Here is a 22,515-nt window from a genome sequence, read left to right as displayed (position 1 = left end):
AATTTTTGGATAATGTTTTCAAAATAGTGAATTTTATAAGTGAATTATTTACCAAGACTACATAGATGATAGCATATTGTTTTTCAGAGTTTTCAGAAAACATAAATATTTTGCATACCAAGAAAAAATAGAAGGTGATTTTTTTATTTACAAATGCATGTGTGCATATGCACACACAAAAAACACATATTAATCGAATATTCATGAAGAAAAATATGATTGGGTAAATTTTGTGTCGTTGCACTTTTAAAATTAATAAGGCAGTCCCAAACCTTCCAGAGTCCCTGTTTATGAACAACAGTGAGCAAGTTACCTATTTCTCAACTTTGATTTCCCCATTAAAGTGAATACAACGTATAACTCAAAGTATTCGTGGATGACAACGTACAGTGCCTGATAGACCCATAGAGAGAAGTAGGGTTTAATAAAGGCTAGCATCCTACCACCTAGTATATTGCCACTGATAATTCTTTTATCTAATAACTCACCAAGTGTCCTTAAATGAGGGTTGTAGGGTTAATAGAAAAGATTTCTCTGAGCCCTATATAACCAATATTAAAAAATACAATCAATATATACTTGGATGATAATTTCCTATCTGCTTGTCCAATGCACTTAGTGTTGTTTAGCCAGTCCCATAGGGCTGTTTAAAAAGCCGCTGTAGGGAAGGGAGCAAGTTAGCCAATTGCTAAAGCAAACAAACTGGACAGCACACAAAAAAAGAAAAAAAGTGACAATTTCTTGCAGGTGTAGCTGTTGAACTTAAAACAATAATTTCCTAAACTATTAATGAGAAGTTAAATTCTAATATATCAGTTTGCATAAACTAGGAAAGTAGATTAGCAAAATAGATGTACATGAGCAAATTTTAAAAATAAAATACAGTCCTGATAATTTTGCAATTTGGTGTATGTTCTAAGAAGTAGTGTGATACAATTCCTCCATTCTCAAACCCACACTGAGATAAACGTTTATATGCCTGTGGGTATTTTTAGAATCTTCTTGCCTTATTGTTTTCAAACTTTTCAAAAGTTTCTAAATCTTAATTTTGCTTACAATAGCCTTGATATATTGAAGAAGCAAATGAAGTTTTACCCTACAGTAACCATTTATTCAAGTTATTTGATTAAATATTCAGAAAGTCATCATACAACAATGCTTTTGACCTATAAGATAATGAAAAGTGAGAGAATCTCAAGAATGAAAAGCTCTAAGTGTGGTATCACAGAAGCCAGATACTAATCTTTTAAAAAATGATGCCATAGAGTTAAAGATTTTTAAGATGAGCATGTAGATAAATGCAAGGGTATTTTCTCAAGAAGGGCAACATGAATGTGATGTCTATGTCATTGGAATTCCTTTCAAAAGCCTCCCAATAACTGAAAATAGTGAATTTATGCAGGATTAGATCAAATATTCCATCAGACTTTAGCGATATGTATTCTGTTTAGTAAGATGTTCAGGTTCATAGTCATATGGCTTGAGCCCTTGCTTTGAGTAACTTATTTAGGATCAGGAACTCTTTCTAACAGGAAAATGGCACTCTTTGTCAAAAATTAATTAAGATTAGCCTTGAGTTGATTCCCCAGTAACTGTGAAATGCTGGGATAAGACAATATTAAGTTGAGTCTCTATTACTTTTAAAATTGAGAGGGAGCTTGTTGGGATCCAGGGCTCAGTTTAAGAGGAATATAAAACAAATAAAAATACAACTAGAAAGAGATATAATTTTGTCAATTCAGTGTTGAGGATGTCCAGTCTAAGTTGTATGTTTAGGTTGCCAAATTCAGCAAATTAAAATGATTGGTGTTTATCTGAAATTCAGATTTAACTGGGCATTTGGTATTTTTATCTACCAACTCTATGTTAATTTTCCCAATAAAAATTATTTTAAGTGTCCAGACGGATAGAAAGCATCGACATTTCAGAAACACAGATTTAGTAAACAGATATTACCAATGGATACCCTCTCTTCAACTGATTTGTGCAAAGTTTCTACTACATCAAATATCTCAGGTAATGGTGGGCTCAATGTAAATCTCTCCATTATCTTAAACTACTTTCTGATATTCTGAAAGCCACTTAGAGGTGATATGGCCTCCTGGTTCTGCCAGCATACATACACTTTTATGAAAGTATTTTAAATATGCCAATGTAGTTATTAGATTTATTTTAAGAATACCTATATCTGCAGTTGCTTTACAACAAGTATGACTTTTTAACAAGAACTAGCTGATAAAATTAGTTTAACATAAATGTACTACGGAGAGAAAAGCTCTAATTGCATACTTTTGTTTAGACTAGAATAATTACCATACATATTGTCCAAAGAATAAAGCTGTTCTACTTTTTAAAAATAGTAACCATTTTCATTTCTTTTTCCTCTACAATATATTTCTGCCTTTTATGAGAATGCAAGAAATATAATTTCAGTATTTTTTATCACAGTGACATTATAAAATCCGTATGTTACACAGGACAACAGTTCTTGCCGTTGCAGCCATGCTTTTGCTCTTAACACCCTCATAGGCTAATATGGCTACCTTCTTCACTTGTCTTGTATGCCTTTCTGGCTCTGGTGAATCTGCTGCTGCTAAATCTCATTGAAGTTTGCACAAGAGTCTTGAATCATTCACTTCTCTACCCTATGTGTCTTACCCTTTTTATTACAGGAACTGATTATTTCTAGCCTTTTTAATGTTTTCAAAATTCTACCTTTCATTAGTACCCATATAGAGACTTCTTTCATATATTTCATCATTTTAAAATTCAAGAGAGTAAACAGTGTAAGTCAAGAAATTTGCATACTATCTCATTACATATCTGATGAAAACAAAATTTTGTAACACAGATGAATAAATCAATAGATAATGTATATGGTAATTGTCAATTTCAAGGAAGTTTCTTGTTAATATCACCTTAAATCATAATGAACACATTCTAAACTTTACCTTCGTTATCCTGTACTGTGAAGTTTGGATTGACAGCAGCTAAACTGAAGAAAAATTTCTGTCCACCTAAGGGGTCATCTTTGTCTACCGCACTTATAGTTTGTATTAGCTGCAGAAAAGAGAAAAATACATATTTCTCAAACTTCCATGGGTATAATCTGCTTTATAATATGTAATTCTTTTAACATCCAACTTTATATAATGTTTTTTTAAAGGCAATCAGTTTTCTTCCTTGTGCATATATCTTTATTTGAATTATTCCATCTTTTTTATTATTACTTTGATTTTAACACAGTCCCTCTGTCTGTCTGTCTCTCTCTCTCCCCCCTTCCTCCCTCTCTCAGTTTCTCTCTCTCTCTGTTTCTGTCTCTGTCTCTCTCTAAATTTGTCCTAGATAGTATCCATTCCTTCAAAATAGGAAACAGTCATATTATATTCTTTGGAGTTTTATTAATTTAGATATAGCATTTGAAATGAGTGGGCTATTGCATACATATTTAAACATTGATCTGGAAGAGTTGATGTGATGTAGGCAAATTTTAGAAAATTATTGTGATTATGGCTTTCCTCCTCATCAAAAGTAAAGTGAGGGGCCGGCCAGGTGGCACAGTGGTTAAGTCCGCACATCCCGCTTCGGCAGCCTGGCCGGGGTTTGCTGGTTTGGATCCCGGGTGCAAACATGGCACCGCTTGGCAAGCCATGCTGTGGCAGGCATCCCACATATAAAGTAGAGGAAGATGGGCACGGATGTTAGCTCATGGCCAGGCTTCCTCAGCAAAAAGAGGAGGATTGGTAGCAGATGTTAGCTCAGGGCCAATCTTCCTCAACAACAACAAAAAGTTAAAGTGGAACAATTCAAAGAATGTAGAGATTTTATAGACAATATTATACATAACTTTTTAAAGGAAATTCTTAATCATTATCTACTTTAACAGTAACAGTTCACTTCATTTGCACTGTCAATAAAGTTATATATTATTAAATTCAACATATGCATACAATGGAGAATGGTTATTTTATAAGGGTCAACTCTTCAATTTATTTTAGGACAAGAGACAATATAAGAAGAGCTATCTAGTAACACAGTAGAAAATTTAACACCTTATACTATAATCAGACCACTGTTTTGAATAAATTATATGATTGATTAATATGACACATATACATATGACACATACATATGTCACAGATAGCCAAATACTATTTTTCATATATATCCAACTTGTCCTTAACTTATATGTATTTTTATATATATATATTTTACATATATATATATTTTGCATATTTTAATTTTGCAAGAAGACCTCAAAAGTTGTTAAATATATGTTTTGATGCCTATATAAATGGTCAAATTTATGCTTAACTAAATCTTAAACAAATTTATGCTTAACATACTTTTACTATGTTAACTCAATTTAACATTGTGTGGATATTTGATGGAAATATGTTACTGATGTTTTGTTGATTTAAAAAGGGTTTCAGGGGCTGGCCCTGTGACCAAGTGGTTAAGTTCACGTGCTCGGCTTCAGTGGCCTGGGTTTTCACTGGTTGGGATACTCGGCATGGACATGGCACCGCTCATCAGGCCATGCTGTGCTGGCATCCTATAAGCCACAACTAGGACCCATAACTAAAATATACAACTATGTACTGGAGGGATTGGGGGAGAAAAATCAGAAAAAAAAAAAAGAAGATTGGCAACAGTTGTTAGCTCAGGTGCCAATCTTTAAAGAAAAAAAGGGTTTCAAGTTTAAAACATTAAGTAAAATAATTAGAAAAATTAAGAAATTATTTTAGCTATTCTTTATTAAATTATTGTTCTTTTAAAGTGTCGTATAAAAATAAAAATGTGGCAAATTTGAGGTACTCCTTATTTAATTAAAACCCTAACCATTGTTTCAAAAGTGATACAAGAAATATAATTGGGGGGCTGACCCCTTGGCCAAGTGGTTAAGTTGGCCTTTGCTTCAGTGGCCTAGGGTTTCACCAGTTTGGATCCTGGGCGTGGACATGGCACTGCTCATCGGGCCATGCTGAGGCGGCGTCCCACATAATCCCACATGGCACAACCAGAGGCATTCACAACTAGAATATACAGCTATGTACTGGAGGGGCTTTGGGGAGAAGAAGGAAAAAAAAACCCAAAAAACAAGATTGGGAAGAGATGTTAGCTCAGGTGCCAATCTTTAAAAAAAAAAAAAAAAAATCAGCCATATTTAAAAAAAAAAGAAAGAAATATAATTGGACCAAAGGTAAATGTTTATTGTCTAGAAATAAGCAGCAAAAAAAAAATTATTTAAAACTTTGAATAATTTTTAAAATACAGCATAACTACTTTATAAGATTTTAGAGGTAATTTAAGGTTAAATAGAAGCAAGAATATATGACTAATGGCTTATTCTTTCAATAAAAAACCAAAAGATGGTACATATATGAAGGAATTCAAGAGAAAAATGTTAAAATAATGTTGGTTAGTCCCCTGAAAGAGGTGTCAGTTCAGTTACAAAAACATTTCTTGATTGACTCTTATTTATCAAGTAGTGTAAAGGATTTTACTTTTAAATAGTGATTAATAAGAATAAGTTGAAGAGGAAAAAATGGCATAAATGAAATAATATATCAATAAAGATAGCAACTACTGAAATTCTTATGTTTATATATATCATTAAGATTAATATGTTAACCCTCACATATTGACACATAAAATGATAAAAAGTGAAAGTAGAGCTAATGGTCTTTTAAAATAAAAACTACAATGTCTCAAAATAAATAAATATATATATACAACTGGAATTGTAATTTCCAGTTCATTTTTTGGATCAAAAGAATACATTTCAGAGAACAAAATGGTCACATCTTTAATATAAGAAATTATAAAGATTTACATAAAAATTCTCAGTTAAGATGTATTATTTCAATAAAAGATGATAGCATTGCTGACTTCAAAATCAGTGGTTCACTGATATATTTTCGCTAAATATTACAAAGGGAAAAAGTCAAACTCACATTAACTATACAAACAAAATAGAATTACATGTTGCAAATCTATATCACATTACAACATATTTTTATGACCTAAAGACTTCTCTATTGCAGTTGGAGGCACTTACTTCCTCTACAAGATAGATTTTTTTTTCTTTCAGACACAACTTGGCTTCTGGTGTCCAACCTCTTCATATCCAGAATTTACTTTTCTGTCTAGTCTTCCTTTTCATTTCCAGGCATACATTCGAAAATCACAGTATGTTGTTTTGGTATATGTACCATAAAGAGTTGTGATAGAGATTGGAAGTTGGCAACGAGGAGATAAAACCATTTCCCCTGTCTCTCTATATAAGCACTCACTATTTTATCTTTACTGGAGACAAACTCATTTTGACCCATTTCCAATAAAAGAGGTTGTCACAATTAGGAAAAAAAAATACTGGTGATGTCTAGTAATCATTGTGAGCTTATGAAGAATACACACAGATAAGTCATTTATATTTTATCTCCTTAGAAGTTATATAACGGGTTTGTATTTTCACTGGGCTAGTCGAAAATAGTCTTAAATCAACTTGAGGAGTGTCTCAGTGATCATACTATAATGGAGTGTGGATTGCAAACAGATTTTAAGATACTTAAAGTTAGAAAACTGGTCTCTAAGTTTTAATATTTTAGCTTTTTCAGTGGAAAGACTATTAGTTTCCATTGAGGAAAAAAATTCCTTTTTTTCTGGTAAAAACCACCCTTTTTAGTTGTTGGGGAAGTAACTAAACACTGTTCTATGGGAAATATATGATGAGATATTTTGGGTTTGATAAGCGCCTGGAGCTTAGATACTATGCATAGGTAAATATAATCAGCACTCCTCCATAGGGAGATTCTCTGAGAAATCTCCTGTAAGACTGAAATGCTATTTCCTTCCCAAAGAGATTAAAAATTATTGAAATATATTTTATGGACTGAAGGAGTTGGGGTACATGTGAGGTAAAATGGAAAAACAGAGAAAGAGCCAGTCCCCACTTCTGCCCTTTCCCAAGGTGCTCCCACTCTGTCTGAGATGGAAAAGTTGGGGAGTCAAGAAGTCAAGTTCAGGCACAAACGGGAACTGTTAATACTACATCGATTGTAAATTGCATCCTTTCCAAGGGGGAAAGTCTTCTACCCTTAGACCAAGGAATAGGCAAGAAAGGAGGAGGAGGTGGCAATTAACTTTATTTTTGTCTGCTCATTTTGTCCCCACAGCAAATGAATAGAATATTTTCCATGTAGTTGTTCTAAGTGCTACTCTTAAAGGGCATTTAATTTACAGGAGTATTGGGTGGATTGAAATACTCTATAAATAACGAGAGCACTCCCCGAAGTCACAACCAGCTCCTACTTCCTTAGGAGGAAGGGAGACAGAGTTAACAAGTGAATTTCAAGGAAGGCTCAGTGAAGAAGGACTTTACCAAATAGCCACTTTGATTTTGTCTGCTAGGATGTCATAACCTAGAATTCCCTCAAGTATATAACAGTTTAGTTTAAGCAACCACTTTTCAGCCTACGAGACCATAATAACATCTGACTGGTCTTATTAAAATTAACTACTATGGGAAGCTATTGCATATGCAGCCTACAATTAGGCAAAATAATTAAACATGTTCTTCCTATCAAGTTTGTCAAAATTGGCTAACGACTTTCTTATTAAAATCATGCTTCATTTAATTATTTTCCTTTAATATGCCAATTGGCTTCTAAAAGTCTAAAAAGTATAAAGTTACTGAGCCAGATATAGTCAAAAAAAAAAAGAAAAAGAAAAAAGGCATAAAGAAAGTAAACAAACACAATCCCTTACTTTGGATATTTTGAATTCATTTGGAAATCAGTATTTATAATGACTCCAACGCTCTGAAAAGATATCTCTTGAAAATCAAATAGAATAACCACAGAAGGAGCAATGTATGCAGCAGTTGCAAAGTGGGTAATTTATCTCTTGGAGAAAAGGCTTCAACTTATATCATGCTGAGCCTGCGAAGCACAAGACTGTTTGGAATGGTATTTTTAGGGCACACACTGTTTCATTAAGAAATAGGTCAGACATAGCTAAGTCATTTAAATATTCCAAATTAAACATTTCCATAACATTTTCAAATAAAAATAAATGAATCCAATTGCAGCAATTTTACCATTTCAAACAATAGACAGCCTATTGAATTCTGTTAGAATCTTCAGAAGGAAGAATTTGAGCTATTCCACAAAGCAATTTGCATAAAAATGTAACAATGACATTTATGTTTATAAAGAGCATCAAATGATGTCAAAACACAGTACAGTTTTGCGATGGCTCCTCTTTCTTTAATAAAACACATTTGATTCGCAATTATTATTTATAACATGCAGCTTCCTTCTGTGAAGATAGCACTCAAACCAATTAAGAGCATTTCTGTCAGCCATATACGCTGGAGGTTTCCAGACAACAAAATGAGTCCACTGAGGAAATGGCTTAAAGAGTTATAAACAAAGCTGATGTAGAAAGGATGTTTTAAAGGACAAAAACTAAGTCATTAAGCACTTTATGTGTTGCTATAATGATGAAATGCAATGTATAATCTACGGAGCAGATTCTTTGGCCCTGCTTGGAAATGGTATTTGCGTACACTGGAATATTGATGGAATTTTCTCGGATCCCATTTATTTGTCTCTGTTTTTCCCAACTTTGATTTCCCATCTCTCTGGCAGCTATCAATATGTATCTGATGGCACAGCGTTGGGTTTTTTCCTTTGGTTTCTTTTTTGTTTGTGTTTGTTTTTTGAAAGTTTAAAAAGTTATTTCTTCTTATACCTTGATTTTTGTGGCAACGGTAAAATCTTACCTTTATAAAGGAAATATGAAACCTGTTAGACTGTTATTTAAAACATTTTCAGCCCTTAGAAACATCGCCTCTGTTTTTTGTGTGTTTTTTTAAATTATATTATTGGGACTATATCTAAGTGTTTTTATCTCTGTTTCCTCATTCCTGTCAAGACTGTGAAAATAAAATATTTAACATGCTGTTAAAATCTTCCTTTTAAATCGTGCAGGTGCTCACCTGTCCTGGTCTGGCATTTTCACATACAAAGGTGTCATAGAACACAGCGAATTGTGGGGCATTGTCATTAACATCCAAAATTCTCACAAAAGCAGCCACACGAGTCATCTCTTTGGGATTGTCTAGAACAGGGAAAGGAAAAGTTTGTTTAGGAAGACAGATTTGTGTACCAGATTTAATTCATATAAGCATTTTGTGGATATTGAGTGCTCACATACAAACAGGCACTGCATTCATTCCACTAACATAATGAGCACATGCAATAAGGAAAATTACTACAACGCCTAATTAAGTAGTCATGAATTCAGTTATTTTTGGGCTCATGAGCACTACTATTATTTTGGAGAATTTTTATAAAAGCACAACCCAGTGTCACTGAATTCATATTATATCTGTGTCTTTACTGTCCAAATGTAAAACAATGACAAAAACTATTTATTAAATTATTGTTGTACATTATTGTATTACTTAATATTTACCAATTTTTTGGATGAAGAAATAGTTTTAAATAAATTAGTAAGTTGCCCAAGGTCATTAGCTCCTAAGTGGTAGTTGTTATATTACAACCAACCCTTCTGACTATTATCATTAAAATATATTCCAACAGCTACTCTCAACTCTCCTTTTGGAAATTTTAATATATGGCTACTAATGTTACAGTTGGATGGAAATTTACAATGAAATATGAGAGTTCAAATATTTCATTGATATTACTGTTACTGGCCCCATTTCCACAATCCAGTCTCAATATTGCATAACAAAATTAGCTCAATAGTAACAAATAGTATCTTAACCATGATTTTTTTGCTACAAATGCTAAAATCAAGAGCATCAAAGTTTTCACATAAAATACGCATTTTAACAATTATCTTGATTTATAAATGGAATTTAAAAATGTAAACATCTATTTAACTTAGCCTTAGGCAACAACTTCATACTAGTCATAATTGCATTATTTCCGCTATGGATTTTTCTAAGGCACTTGTACTGCTATCTGAGAGTGTTGTGACTTCTTAAATTCAGGTTATATTCATCAGCCTTGGAGGTATCAAAATCTCAGTCTTTGGATATAATCAACTTCTGTGTGAACTTTGACAGAGTCAAGATGAAGAACAATATTAAAGGAGAAAGGAGATAATTATCTAAAAACAAAGCAGAACAAAAAATAGCAGACAAGCTGAGGGAAGGCAGCGATCTTGCTAAATACCTCTACCGACATGAGTTATGAGTAATATCATTTACCCTTGTGAAATTTATCTAACTTTCTAATTTTATCTAAATCATTTTCAGATACGTACAGATAGGGAGTATATCACTACCCAAAATAATTTATTTCTCCTCCTTTCTCTCCATGTAATTATAATGTTACTAAAATAACGAAATCAGCACTTTTTAAAAATGATGTGTAAGAACTGATTCCTCAGCAGGGACGTTAACAAGGCTGAAATAGTATGAAGGAAGGCAGACAGAATTCTAACTCCATTTGAAGTGTATTTACCTTTCCTTCCTCTTTTCAAGAGAAAGTTTAAAACATATCCCCTCTTCAATACTCCTCTTCAGTCTTCTTAACCCCTCTGCATTCAGTTCTCAGGTTCTGATTTTATATTTGCTAACGTGTTGTTGCATATTGTTCATTTCTTAGTGTGTCAGAAGGTTAAGAGTTCAGAAGCTGGAGTCAAACAGCTGCTTTGATTTCCAGGTCCACCACTCATTCATGGTGAGACTGGCCAATTTACTACACCTCCCTAATGCCTCAGTTTACTCAATATGAATCAAAATAGAACTTCCAATCTTGAAGAGTTATTTGAAAAACTAGGACAATTAATGCAAGAAAAGTTCTTATCCAAGTATCAGTTTGTTGGTAAACACTCAATAAGCCTTGACTGTTATTATTAAGATCATCTTTATTATCACTGTCACATCTCCATTTCCTTACATAACTTGAGAGCTTATGCTATCTTTCTCTACACAAAGCATCCACACAATAAAAATGTGTTAACTAGCTTTCCTACAATTCAGATGGGTCTGAAGAGGAGTACTTGTGGGGATAAGTGAGGAGAGGAGAAAAAAATAGAAAAGTGCTATTCCACTATTTTCCTACCTCTCCTATTTCTACACCATTTGCTAATAGCCAGATGCACAGTATTCACCTACAAACGAATCCTCAACTACCTAAAGTTACTTCTTGCTATAGAGAAGAGTGGGAAGGTACGATTCTTCCATATTTTCTAGAATGTGCACTTTAACCTACTTATACAGTTGGCAGACATAAGCAAAATATTTTCTTTCAATATAAGGTCTTGACATAAAAATACCTCTTTTGTTGGTAGCAATTCACTTTCTAACTATGCCACAGAAGCCAAGAGACAGAAAAGTTTCATATCTAAAAAATTGCTCTGCCAGTCCCATCCCTAATACAATATGGAGATTCTCCAGCCTTTTTATGTATACCTCAAGGCTCTTCAAATCAAAAGCTAAATCCACAGGGATAAATGTGCTTTGTAAACCATCAGGCCTGGAGTCACCTATTCAAAAAACAGTGCTTATACTAATCTTTTTACTGGCAGATGCTGCAGTTTATGTATAAATAAAAATACAAGCATTCCAAGGAAGTATCATACTGAATGGAAGCTGGCATATATTTACCACCTGAGTCTCTTTCAGAGCCATCCAGGCAAGCTCTACTGTAGCAAGAATGTATCAGCTATAAAGGATCTTAAATTGTGTGTCCTAAGGTGAAACCTTGTCTATGTATTCACAGGCTTTTCCAAACCTCCAAGAAGAGGAAAGCTTAAATCACTATCTAGATATCCCAGGCTTTAGAAAGGTGTATCTTTTCTACCTGTTTAGGGCAAGAATTTCCACAAATAAGGACCAAGGTCTAGATAATGGAGTCCTTCAGTCGTAAACTTTGCTTTACAGTTCTCAGAATGCATTGCAAAGATTATAGTTAAGTTTTCAGATGTGGTTATAGGAACTCATTGGTTTTTACAATGTGTTCTACAATCCCTCATTGTGACCTTAATTTTAGATTTTTTATTCTCTGCATAGTTTTTAAAAATATATATATTTTCTTTCATTGAGGAAGATTCACCCTGAGCTAACATCTGTGTCAATCTTCCTCTACTTTGTATGTGAGTTCCCACCACAGTATGGCTGACAAGTGGTATAGGTCCATGCCTGGGATCAGAACCTGAAAACCTGGGCCACCAAAGCAGAGCGTGCTGGACTTAACCACTATGCCACAGGGCCAGCCCCCTAAAAATATTTTTTAGAGAAGAAAAAGAGAAGTTATTGCATGATATAATGCACAAAATAATTACCTGGAGTAGTATTTGCCATATGATGGGATATACTGCTATGAAACGTAGAATTAAATTGTTCAAGGCAGGGCCTGGAAACACATTGGTAAGAAGTACATTCCTACGTCATTCTGCCCTGCTCAGTGCTTGGCGTATGACACACTTACCATAAACCCAGTGTTTAAAATCTAGTAAAAACAATGCCCTATATGCTGTTTCCCTCTCCCCCTCATTCCATTTAATACACAGAACAGCATAATGGGCCCCTGACTGTCTGTGGTTTGGCAGGTAGGCATTTCCAGCAGTTACTCTATAGATTGATTTTACTTAAGGGCAAAAAATAGGTTTAGTTCTTAAAAAGAAGAAAGTAATTGTCTTAGCTTTTTACAGAATCGTAATTACTTCAACTAGCTTTAGAAGTTAACTTTCCCGAAGTATCTGAAATGGAAAATGCAATTCTTAGCTCATTGGGTTTGAATAAAGATCGTGAATCAGGCAGCGAGCACAAACAATTGTGATTCTGGAATGACCAGATTGGATCCTGTCAGACACATCTAATCATGGTGATATGGAGACAGACATAGAAATTAAAACTTGCCTTAAAAGAAAATCTCAAAAAATCTTCAGTTAGCCTTAAAAGACACAGCCATTTATATCTCACTACAAAAGAACTGGATCATTTGGATGGTGGGGTTAATCTGTATTCCAGATCCAGATTTAAGGAGAAAGCTAAATCTACTACTTTATCTTGAAACTGAACTCCTTCCTGATGTTCTGTCTAGCCTACTCCCATCCTTCTCAGACTCTTGGTGATTCAGCCCCAGTGCTCTGCCTTCCAAGTCCTGGAACCGTTACTTCAAATAGCTTGACCTTGATACATGTTTGTGGATTCAGCTTAGTATTTCAGATGTGGAATTTATAGGATTAGTTTTTCACCATGATTCAGTCCCTAATTAATGTTTCTTTTTAAAACAGTTAAAGAGTTGCTCTATTCCATGTACATCATAGTACAGGAATCAGAAACCATGAACAGGTTTGCATGTGTAGACAGGGCTGGCTTCATGGCATGTGCAGTTGCACAGGGCCTCACATTGAGAAGGGCCCTACACTTGTTTTAATGTTCTGCTCTTGCCATGTTAAATTTCTTAACCATTTTTTAACAAGAGGCCTGATAGCTTCATTTTATAATAGGCTCCACAAATTGTGTAGCCAGTCCTGTGTATGAGCAAGAACTTTTGTAATTAGAGAGAGAGATGGTTTTGAATCATAGCTCTGCCTGTTAATAGTTGGATGAAATTTTGTAAATTAGGTATAGAATTAAGTACTGGATCTGGAAACAGAATGATTGGTTTCAAATCCCAGTTTTACTACTTCTGGCATTGTCTTGACCTTGGGCAAGTTGCTAAAACCTCTGGAGCCTTATTTCCTTCTCTGTTAAATAAGGTCAATAAAAATATTAGCAGGAGAAAATTAATTTAAATTCTTAGAATAATACCTGGCATAGAGTGTTTAATGTTAGCTATTATTGCCAATACCTTGGTTTCTTCATCTGTAAAAGGAAGTAATAATATCTACCTAATCACTGTTCAATGATACACGATCAGCATTTAGCATAGATTTTAATTCAGTGTCCGTGCAACAAATTTAATAATTTCTTATGCCACAACTGGAGGGACAACCAAAGTATACAACTATATACTGGGGGGATATGGGAAGAAAAAGAAGAAAAAAAAATTTCTTTCTCCCCAAAAGAGAATATCTTTAGTTTCCAATTCTCAATCATTTTTATTAGTTAATATTAAATACAGATTTATGAATACCTATAGCTATCCCTCAATATATATAGAACGATTGAAAAAAACTATAGGTATTGAGAAGCCTTTTAAAATCTTACAATTAAAATTACAATTCATGTGTGCAATGAAAAGGAATTATTTTTCATATAAAATAAAACCTAAAAATATATGTTAAATATTATATACATAAAATTCATCTTACTAATCTCAGCAGCTATAACAGTAAGATTGTGCCATTGAGATAGTTCACGGTCAAGTGGCTTTGATGTATAAAGAGATCCATTTCCAGAATGTATGTTAAAGATCCTGTCAAGGTCAGTATGGCGATCCAAGGAAAATCTGAACATAGACGGGAGAGAAAAATACACGGCAGTATTATTGATGGTTTGCAGGAGAAAATGGTAAAATGCAAAGACACACATATAGTGATTTATAATAATTTCAGGAAAGTACATTACTGATCCACAATGCAGACTGTGTCACGGATTTATCACACACACACACAGAGTTGGCACTTTGTTCTGCATTCAGATGCTGGTCTTCTGAATGTTTGTGTTATTAAATCATTATCTACTGCCATATTCAACTGTCCTTGATGTATTTTTTCCACAAAATAGTTGGCATTACAGGTGGTTACATTACCGACTGACTTTACCTAGGGCGTGAAAATTCTGTTGAGGAATTACTACAAGAATCTAACGCAAAAGATCATTCTCAGAAGAAAAGTCTTTTTTTTAGTGAGAAAATTGGAGACAATGTTAGATTCCTCAGAGTAGTAGGTCATCAACTTATGATGGTGTTTAGTAGCTTCATGGTATGATACACGCGTAGCTTCAGTTTCTTAACCACATGTATCATTATAAAATGTATACATTTTAACTAGAGACATTTTAAAAATAGAAGAGTTTGGGATAGGAGTTTTTATACATTTCTATCAAATAAAGTCTTAGTATTTGACTTTAAAAAACAGTTATTCTGCAAAGTGATTAAAGGCATTGTGTTGGGTGTCATTCTAAAGCCTAACACCAGGTTTATCAATCAGGTTGATGCAGTTGGGATAAATCCTATTATTCTGGGGACTGTCAGCCAAAGTTTAAAATAGCTATACCCTTCATCAGTTCCTGTCAGTTCACAATCCTAGTGCCTTACAAATGTTTTATAGTTCTTGAGTTAGCAAGCATAATTCCAGTTATATTTAATGCTCCATATTAAAGAATAAAGAAAACAAAGCAAAGCAACAATGGCAAGACTAGGAGTAATGTTCAATTATGGCATATCTTTTCCTGAGCCACAACTGTCATTCATTTTAAGGAAAGATATATGAAATAGTATTTTTAAATTGTGTTTTGTGAGTAATAATACAAAATAATTAAAAAGGTACCATAAAACTCTTTTCTCTTTTAGTGTTCCAAACTTGTATAATATTTCCAAAAATAAATTGAAATTTATAATCCTTATGCCAGGTTTTTAATAAATTGCATTAGAAGAACAATTTAACATGTGAACACAGCTAATGTGATTTTACTTTTGAGGACTGCTTATTTTAGATTTTTATTTTAAATCAGTTCTAAATAGAACAGATCAGTAATTTAAAAATCTCCTTAATCAACTCTAGCCCTCTCTGTGAAGACAATATGAATTCAGTTTTGTATTCTATATATATATATATATTTTTTGACCTGCATGGTCTATCAAGATTAACATTCAGGAATATTCATTTGAATTTCCTACATCAAGTTAGCATAAATTCATACAACAACCCTCATGGTGTAGACTATGCCATTAATAAGCAATGAAGTCATTAATTCTGTGGCATATAGTATACATAAATGTATTCTTTCCTCTTGGTGTTTAGACTTGTATCCTGATTAAATATCCAATGTCAATATTCATGTCTATGGATTCAAAAATCCATAGACATATTTTGACATATGATAACCATTATTCTATAAGAGGATGCAAAATCTATTTCATTATGTAGAGAAATATCTTTATGTTGCCACTTAATAATACCACTAGATTTAAATTGAACTCTTTTTAAAATATTATATTTCCTTTAAAAAAGGCCATTTTAAAACAGGAACATGGAACACAGCCTGTTAAAGTCAGTTAGGAGCTATGCCAAGGAAATACTTGCTAAGTATTTAATGGGGAAAATTAAATGTCTATATCGGTTATTTAAAAGCTTCAAAGGAAAAAAAAATCCAAGGAATGCAGCAATTTCAATGAAGATAAATGGATTGAGGAAGAGGCATTTACGGGGAAGTCATGCTGGCAGATGGGAGCTGTACATGATTGCCATGTACAGGTTTCTGCTGCCAGTATGTCACCTGTGATGCTGTGTGTGAATATAAGAAAATATTTAGGTAAAATTATATAAACCAAACAGTTATTTTTATATAAAATGTGACTTCACTTGATGAGAACCTACAGAATTTTTAACATTAAGTCCAGCTAGAGTCCCATGGCACATCAAATTAGAGGTTTCCTACATTCCACTGCTGCAGACTTAGGAGTCAGAGAAGAGTGAAATTGGAAATTGCACAACTATTTGAACTCCCACTTGACTGGTCCATGTGGAACAAGGGGAAAGTAAAATTAGCTAGCTGAGAATTAGAGAAACAAATGAAATTCAAAGCACATGATGGACTAACAGTTTAAAGTGAGCAGTCATTTTGATGCTGAATTGAATCTTGTATATAGAGATCTGTATTTCTCTAAAATGACAGAACAAATGTCAGTGGTAACTTTGAGTCTTTCTCATTTGTATGTGTTTGTCACATCTCATGGTTTTAGGCTGCCATAAGAAAGCAAACGAAAAGACATTGAAATTACTCTGATCTTTCTGGAATGTTCTAATAGTTTTTGATATAGCCAAAATGATAACAAAAAAACTTCCCTCTTTGATGGCAGTAGTACAGGGGACTTTCTAAAATCATAATATAACTGCATAGAAACATTGCTATATGCCTTTTAGCTATTAAAACTCTTCTTGACCTCACATATTATTTAAGAACCTGAAAGCACAAAGAAAATGATTTGGTTGCATTGTAAATGCACAGCCTACATAGTGCCCTTTATCTGTACCAGGGGTCAGAACGTCAAATACCTTCCAGAGACAGGCAGATTATACAAGCCAAGTTTCAGGCTAAAGGGCATGATTAAAACTAAAGTAAACTATGAAACTTGTGCATGCCCTACCCCCAAAACAAAGACAATTTAAACACTTGTGGTCACCAAATTTGTGTACAATTTATGGAGAGATTCTTGTAATTTTCAATGCATTAAGTGCTTTCAATAGAATTTTATGGTCTCTATATTTACATCAATTCCCTTTCTTTTCATCTTAGACGCAGGCATAATTACCTAATGGGGCTTGAAGTAGAATCTGGGTCCCTGGCCATTACAGTACCAATGATTGTGCCCACTTCAATATCTTCATGAACCTCAAACAGGTAGGAGGGTCTGCTAAAAACAGGAGGTTCATCCACATCTTCTAGAGAGATTTTCACAATTGTTGTATCTTTAAATGGTCCTAGGTAATAAAAACGGGGATCCACGTGGGTATTTTCTGCTTCAACCTTCAGGGTGTAAAGTCTTCGGCTCTCATAGTCAAGTGGCTGTATAAAAAAATAAATCATCAAATTAGAGTGAGGGAAACTGGATTATATGTTCCTTCCAAGTTACAGGATGACTTTTAAAGCCTGGTTGAGTTCTGTCAAGTTGTTCATTAACTGTAAATAATTAAAAAAATATAATCTTTACATATCAGAGAAGATTCAATTTTTACTTTTTATGTGTGCAATATGTAATACTTCAGAACATAGGAAAATGAGATTTTAAATCTTTAAAAAAGTGGAAAGGATATTAAAACCTATCTCATAAGGTGATTCTCTACAAAAAATGTGCTGGTGGGTTGCGTGTGTATTTGTGTGTTCGTGTGTGTGTGCTGAGGTGTTGGGTACTGCTAAATTTTTCTAAGAAAAAGAATTCAGTTATCTTTTTAAATTTATGTTGTGCTACCTCCATGCAATTTAATGGGCTCATGGTACTACATAAACTTTATGAAATTTGGAAGACTAATGTAAAACTTTCAACAGTTGTATGAAACATTAAAGATAGGGAATACCATGGGTAAAGAGAAAAGACAAAAATTTTAATGGCAAATTGGTAATTAGGTTACAATATGAAACAAGAAGGAACTTAGATATTGATATAATTTAACTGTCACAAGTATAAAATTAAGCCCCTCATGGGTCACCTATTCTAAAATGTATGTTGTGTTAGAAAAAAAGGCATTATTGATTCAGATTCCCTCGATCTTCTTTTTTTATCTGAGAAGCAGCAGATTCTATTTGCATTACTATTACTTCCCAGTCATGAAAAACCAACAAGAAAGCTGCTTTTTCCCCTTGGCTGGCCACTGTTCATTTAAAAACAGTTGTTGTGTACCTCAGCTTTGCAATAGCATCTCGGGAAAGTGTCATGATGAACCAGAGCTTCAGTGGTTATTTTACGCATATAGAATGTTCTGGATATTTCATTAGAATCTAACTTTCATTGTGCCTCATTTTTTTCTTATAATGATGGTACTCACTCTGCAATAAAAACCTAGTTACCTTTAAACTGTATCACTGAGCATATGTTAGCAGAAAAGTTTAATTTATGTAGCAGAAGGGAAAATGTGAACAATTAAATTATCTTCCAATCCATGCTGTCTCTTTTTAATAGCAACTCTAATTATTGCTTCATACATCTGGATAGATGGCATGCTACTTTTTATGCCTCCAACTGTGGTGATATATTGCCATTATTAGCTATTAACTGTTTTTTTTTTAAGAAGACAATGTTATTGTGGGGGGCTTTTATTAATGTGGCTCAGAAATATAATCACACATATATTAACCAGCCTTTTAAATCTTGTAAAACCTCAGGTTTCATGTTTCAATCAACAACAACATTTGGTCAAAAAGTTCACGGAGATCTTTGGCTTTATGTCCCTCATATTTATGCACCATATAAATTTTTATTTGAACATGATATTTATTTGAAATACTTGAAAATTATATTTGAAGATGATAGTGATACTTCCTAATGGATAATGCATGAGTGGATAGTACATAATGAAATCTCCTCTTTCTAAACAGGCAGCTTCTTATTTATGCTGATGCTGTGCACCTTTTTCACAGTTATGATGCCTTCCTGTGTGTCCTTGTCAGTTATGATGTCAAACATATCAGTTCCATCACCATCAATAATTCGGTATTCTACTTCAGCATTTTTCCCAGTGTCAGCATCAGTTGCTTTTACACTTCCAATGGCTGTGCCAACTGGGGATGATTCAAGAACTCGAAGATGGATGGTGTCTGCAAAACATAAAGAAAAGAGAGAAAGAGGGAGAGAAAGAGTTCTCAATACAATATTGAAAGGTAAAGTGTGCCTTGGAGATCATTAGAAATCTTAAATTTCTATATTAAATGTTGACTAATTAATAAGGCAAATACACATAAAATGGATAATATTACAGTCTAGGAACAGAAAAAGTGGAACTTCGCAGGATTTTGTCTGTGCATATGATGAATAGTGAGTACCAACCTCTACTTGTATTAGGAATTCTGGTTTCGAAAAGGAGCATGTCTGTTTTGCATTTGCACAAATAACTGAAGATCAGCTTTGAGTGAAGATATGTACCTACGTGTGTTTATAGAATCACGAAAAATCACAGAATATACAGTGAATATTTCTATTTAATTATTTTTCCTTTTTTGTATTTAGTTATTACTACTCTTAGTTTATTTCAGCTGCAGGGCAGAACATCACAAAATTCATGAAATCAGCCACAGTGGGGAGAAATCCTATTTCTACTTGTGATAGGAGAAACAAAGGATAGTCTGTGGGAGAAATACAAAGATGGTTTTCACAGTGTCAACGGAAAAATGCTAAATTCTGACAAGGTCCTCTCCATTCCAGTGCAAAACCAGAATTGATCTAAGCCCCGGGTTCACCACAATGTGCTTCCAGCATGAACAACCTCTACCGCTAATGAGATTTATGTTTTAGCACCTGATCATAAACCACACTTTACTGACAAGTTAATCGACCTGAAGCACACTTCTGATTATAGCACCTTCTTGCTCATAAACCTTAAGTAATTCTCCTTAATATACATAATAAAGTTCAGATCTCTTAGCCAGTCATGCTCTTGCCTGAGTATATCTTTCCAAATGCATTTTTCTTGTAGTCACTTCCATGAAAGATTTGCACCCAATTGGACTTTTCAATTTTCTTGTCAAAACTTAATTTCCTATAGCTCTCTCTCTACTTTTTACATGCTATTTCCCTCTCATAGAATTCCCCCACTACCGTCATATAATCATAACACAATTTACCAAATCTGAGAAAATGGCACTGTTATGGGCTGACTGTTTGGGGGGCTGTGCCCTCTCCCCCTAATTCGTATGTTGAACCTCTAACCCCTATTTGGACCTCAGAATGTGACTGTATCAGGAGACAGGGCCTTTAAAGCGGTAATTAAGGTGAAATGAGAACTTTAGGATGGGCCCTAATCTAATATGACTAGTGTCCTTATAAGAAGAGGAGATCTGGACACAGACACAGAGAGAAGACCATGTGAACACACGGGGAGAAGATGGCCATGTACAAGCCAAGGAGAGGCCTCAGAAGAAACCACCTTGATCTTGGACTTCTAGCTTCCAGAACTGTGAGAAAATAAATTCCTGTTGTTTAAGCCCCCCAGTCTGAGGTATCTTGATATGGCACCCCTAGCAAACTAATATACACACCTCTATCTGCTTAGCTTGGTAAGTCATTCCCTAGGAGACAGCATGAAGACTCAGTTTCTGTCACACTCCAGTAAGTCTCTTAGAGTATATTTTTGACTCTCTTTTTTGCATTTTTTCTCTCTCTATCTTTGGTATCACACTATTGAAAACAACTTCAACTCATTCCTTGGCAACCACCTCATTGGTTTTCTTTGCCTTTGCTGTTTCTTTTCCCAGAAACACTTGTCCCTGGATATTCAGATGGCTCTCTTGCTCACTTCCTTCAGGGGACTGTTCAACGGTGACCGCGTCAGAAGCTCTCACCAATAACCTCACTGAAAATAACCCTAGTGCACACACCACTCTCAGTCACTCTTCTTATCACTGCCACTGCTGGCATTATATTATTTACTGTAGTGGCAGCATCCACTTATTTGTGTATTGATAAATGAGGAACTTCTAACTAGTCTATCAGCTCCTCCACTTGGCCAAATCCAATCAAATCTCAGACGCCCTCAGTACACACTGCAGCCATATTACCCTTTTGAAAGCAATCATCTTATCAATAATTACTCAGAGCTTCAAAGCTCTTTGATTGATCCCATTGTACTTAAAATAAAACATACATAGGCCAGCTCTCCATAAATTGGCTCCTTTTCCCTGTCATTCTCTTCTCTTAATTAATACTCTCCATAACACTGATCTCCTTTAGGTTTTTCCAATACGCTTTTCTTATTTCAATGTAATAGACTTTTCCTCCTTATGATAGATTTTCCCCATAACTCTTGGCCTGGCAACCTCTGAGTCTTCCTTTTGATATATTTCTATTTCACTAGCTTTGTTTCTACCACAGAACATTGTTAACTCTAGCCTACTTACTGCAAGAACTTTCTTTAAAAATTAAATCTTATAGAAGCAGCACCTCAGTAAACTGATTTATTACACTGTAGCAGAAGTAGCCTTTCTAAAATCTAAAAATGATATCGTTGCTCTGATGAAAGCACTTATTACTGATGTTAGGAATAATGGGAATTAGGGTAGGCTGCAGCCAAATATGCCACTTTAGCATATTGATTATTTTGTATTAAAGTTTCTTGAGAAACAACTGGTGCAGGAAGGACACTCTGATCCTCCTGTCTGGCCCCCTGAAAGTGGGAAATAAATCATCCCTATAAAAGGGACCCTTCTTGTACCAGGAGGTAGAGATATCCTTATCACCAGAGATAGGGAATTCAGAGACAAGAAGACTGCTTAAACAAACTCTTACTTAGTTTCTTCACTAACTAGTACCCAATTTTAAGTTTCTTTATCTTGCCAGTTCTTCACAAGTTTATTGTTTCTTTGTCTAAAAGGTATATTAACAACCTGCCTTGGTCACTACTTGGGTCCCATGACTATGAGACCTCCATACTTACAAAATTAAATTTGTTTTTTTTCCTCCTGTTAATCTGTTCTGTGTCAATTTAATTATTAGACCACACAAAAGAACCAAGAGGGCTAAAGGGGAATTTTCCCCTCCCTGGCAAGATAAATTCTTAATTTCTTTATTTGGGGTATAATGTCTTATAAAACCTCATTTCTATTAAAATCTTCAGTGTCATGATTATTCTCAAATCTAGAGTATATTTTAA

General features: G+C 34.2%; 1 protein-coding gene across 1 annotated transcript in view; it reads right to left on the bottom strand.

Annotated features, from left to right (window-relative positions):
• The window catches only part of CDH10 (cadherin 10), a 169,695-nt gene that overhangs the window by 4,264 nt on the left and 142,916 nt on the right, over window positions 1–22,515 (bottom strand). Inside the window, exons 6-10 of the mRNA XM_005604335.4 lie at window positions 19,281–19,468; window positions 17,469–17,722; window positions 14,305–14,441; window positions 9,005–9,126; window positions 2,952–3,060 (exon numbers count right to left, since the gene is read on the bottom strand). Of these exons, the coding sequence (XP_005604392.1) occupies window positions 2,952–3,060; window positions 9,005–9,126; window positions 14,305–14,441; window positions 17,469–17,722; window positions 19,281–19,468 (810 nt within the window). The remainder of the gene's footprint in view (window positions 1–2,951; window positions 3,061–9,004; window positions 9,127–14,304; window positions 14,442–17,468; window positions 17,723–19,280; window positions 19,469–22,515) is intronic.

Source organism: Equus caballus, chromosome 21 (genome assembly GCF_041296265.1).
Source record: "Equus caballus isolate H_3958 breed thoroughbred chromosome 21, TB-T2T, whole genome shotgun sequence".
In the NCBI taxonomy this organism is placed as follows: Eukaryota; Metazoa; Chordata; class Mammalia; order Perissodactyla; family Equidae; genus Equus; species Equus caballus.
The sequence above is the reverse complement of the archived record's forward strand: the minus strand, read 5'-3'. Positions and strand labels throughout refer to the sequence as shown.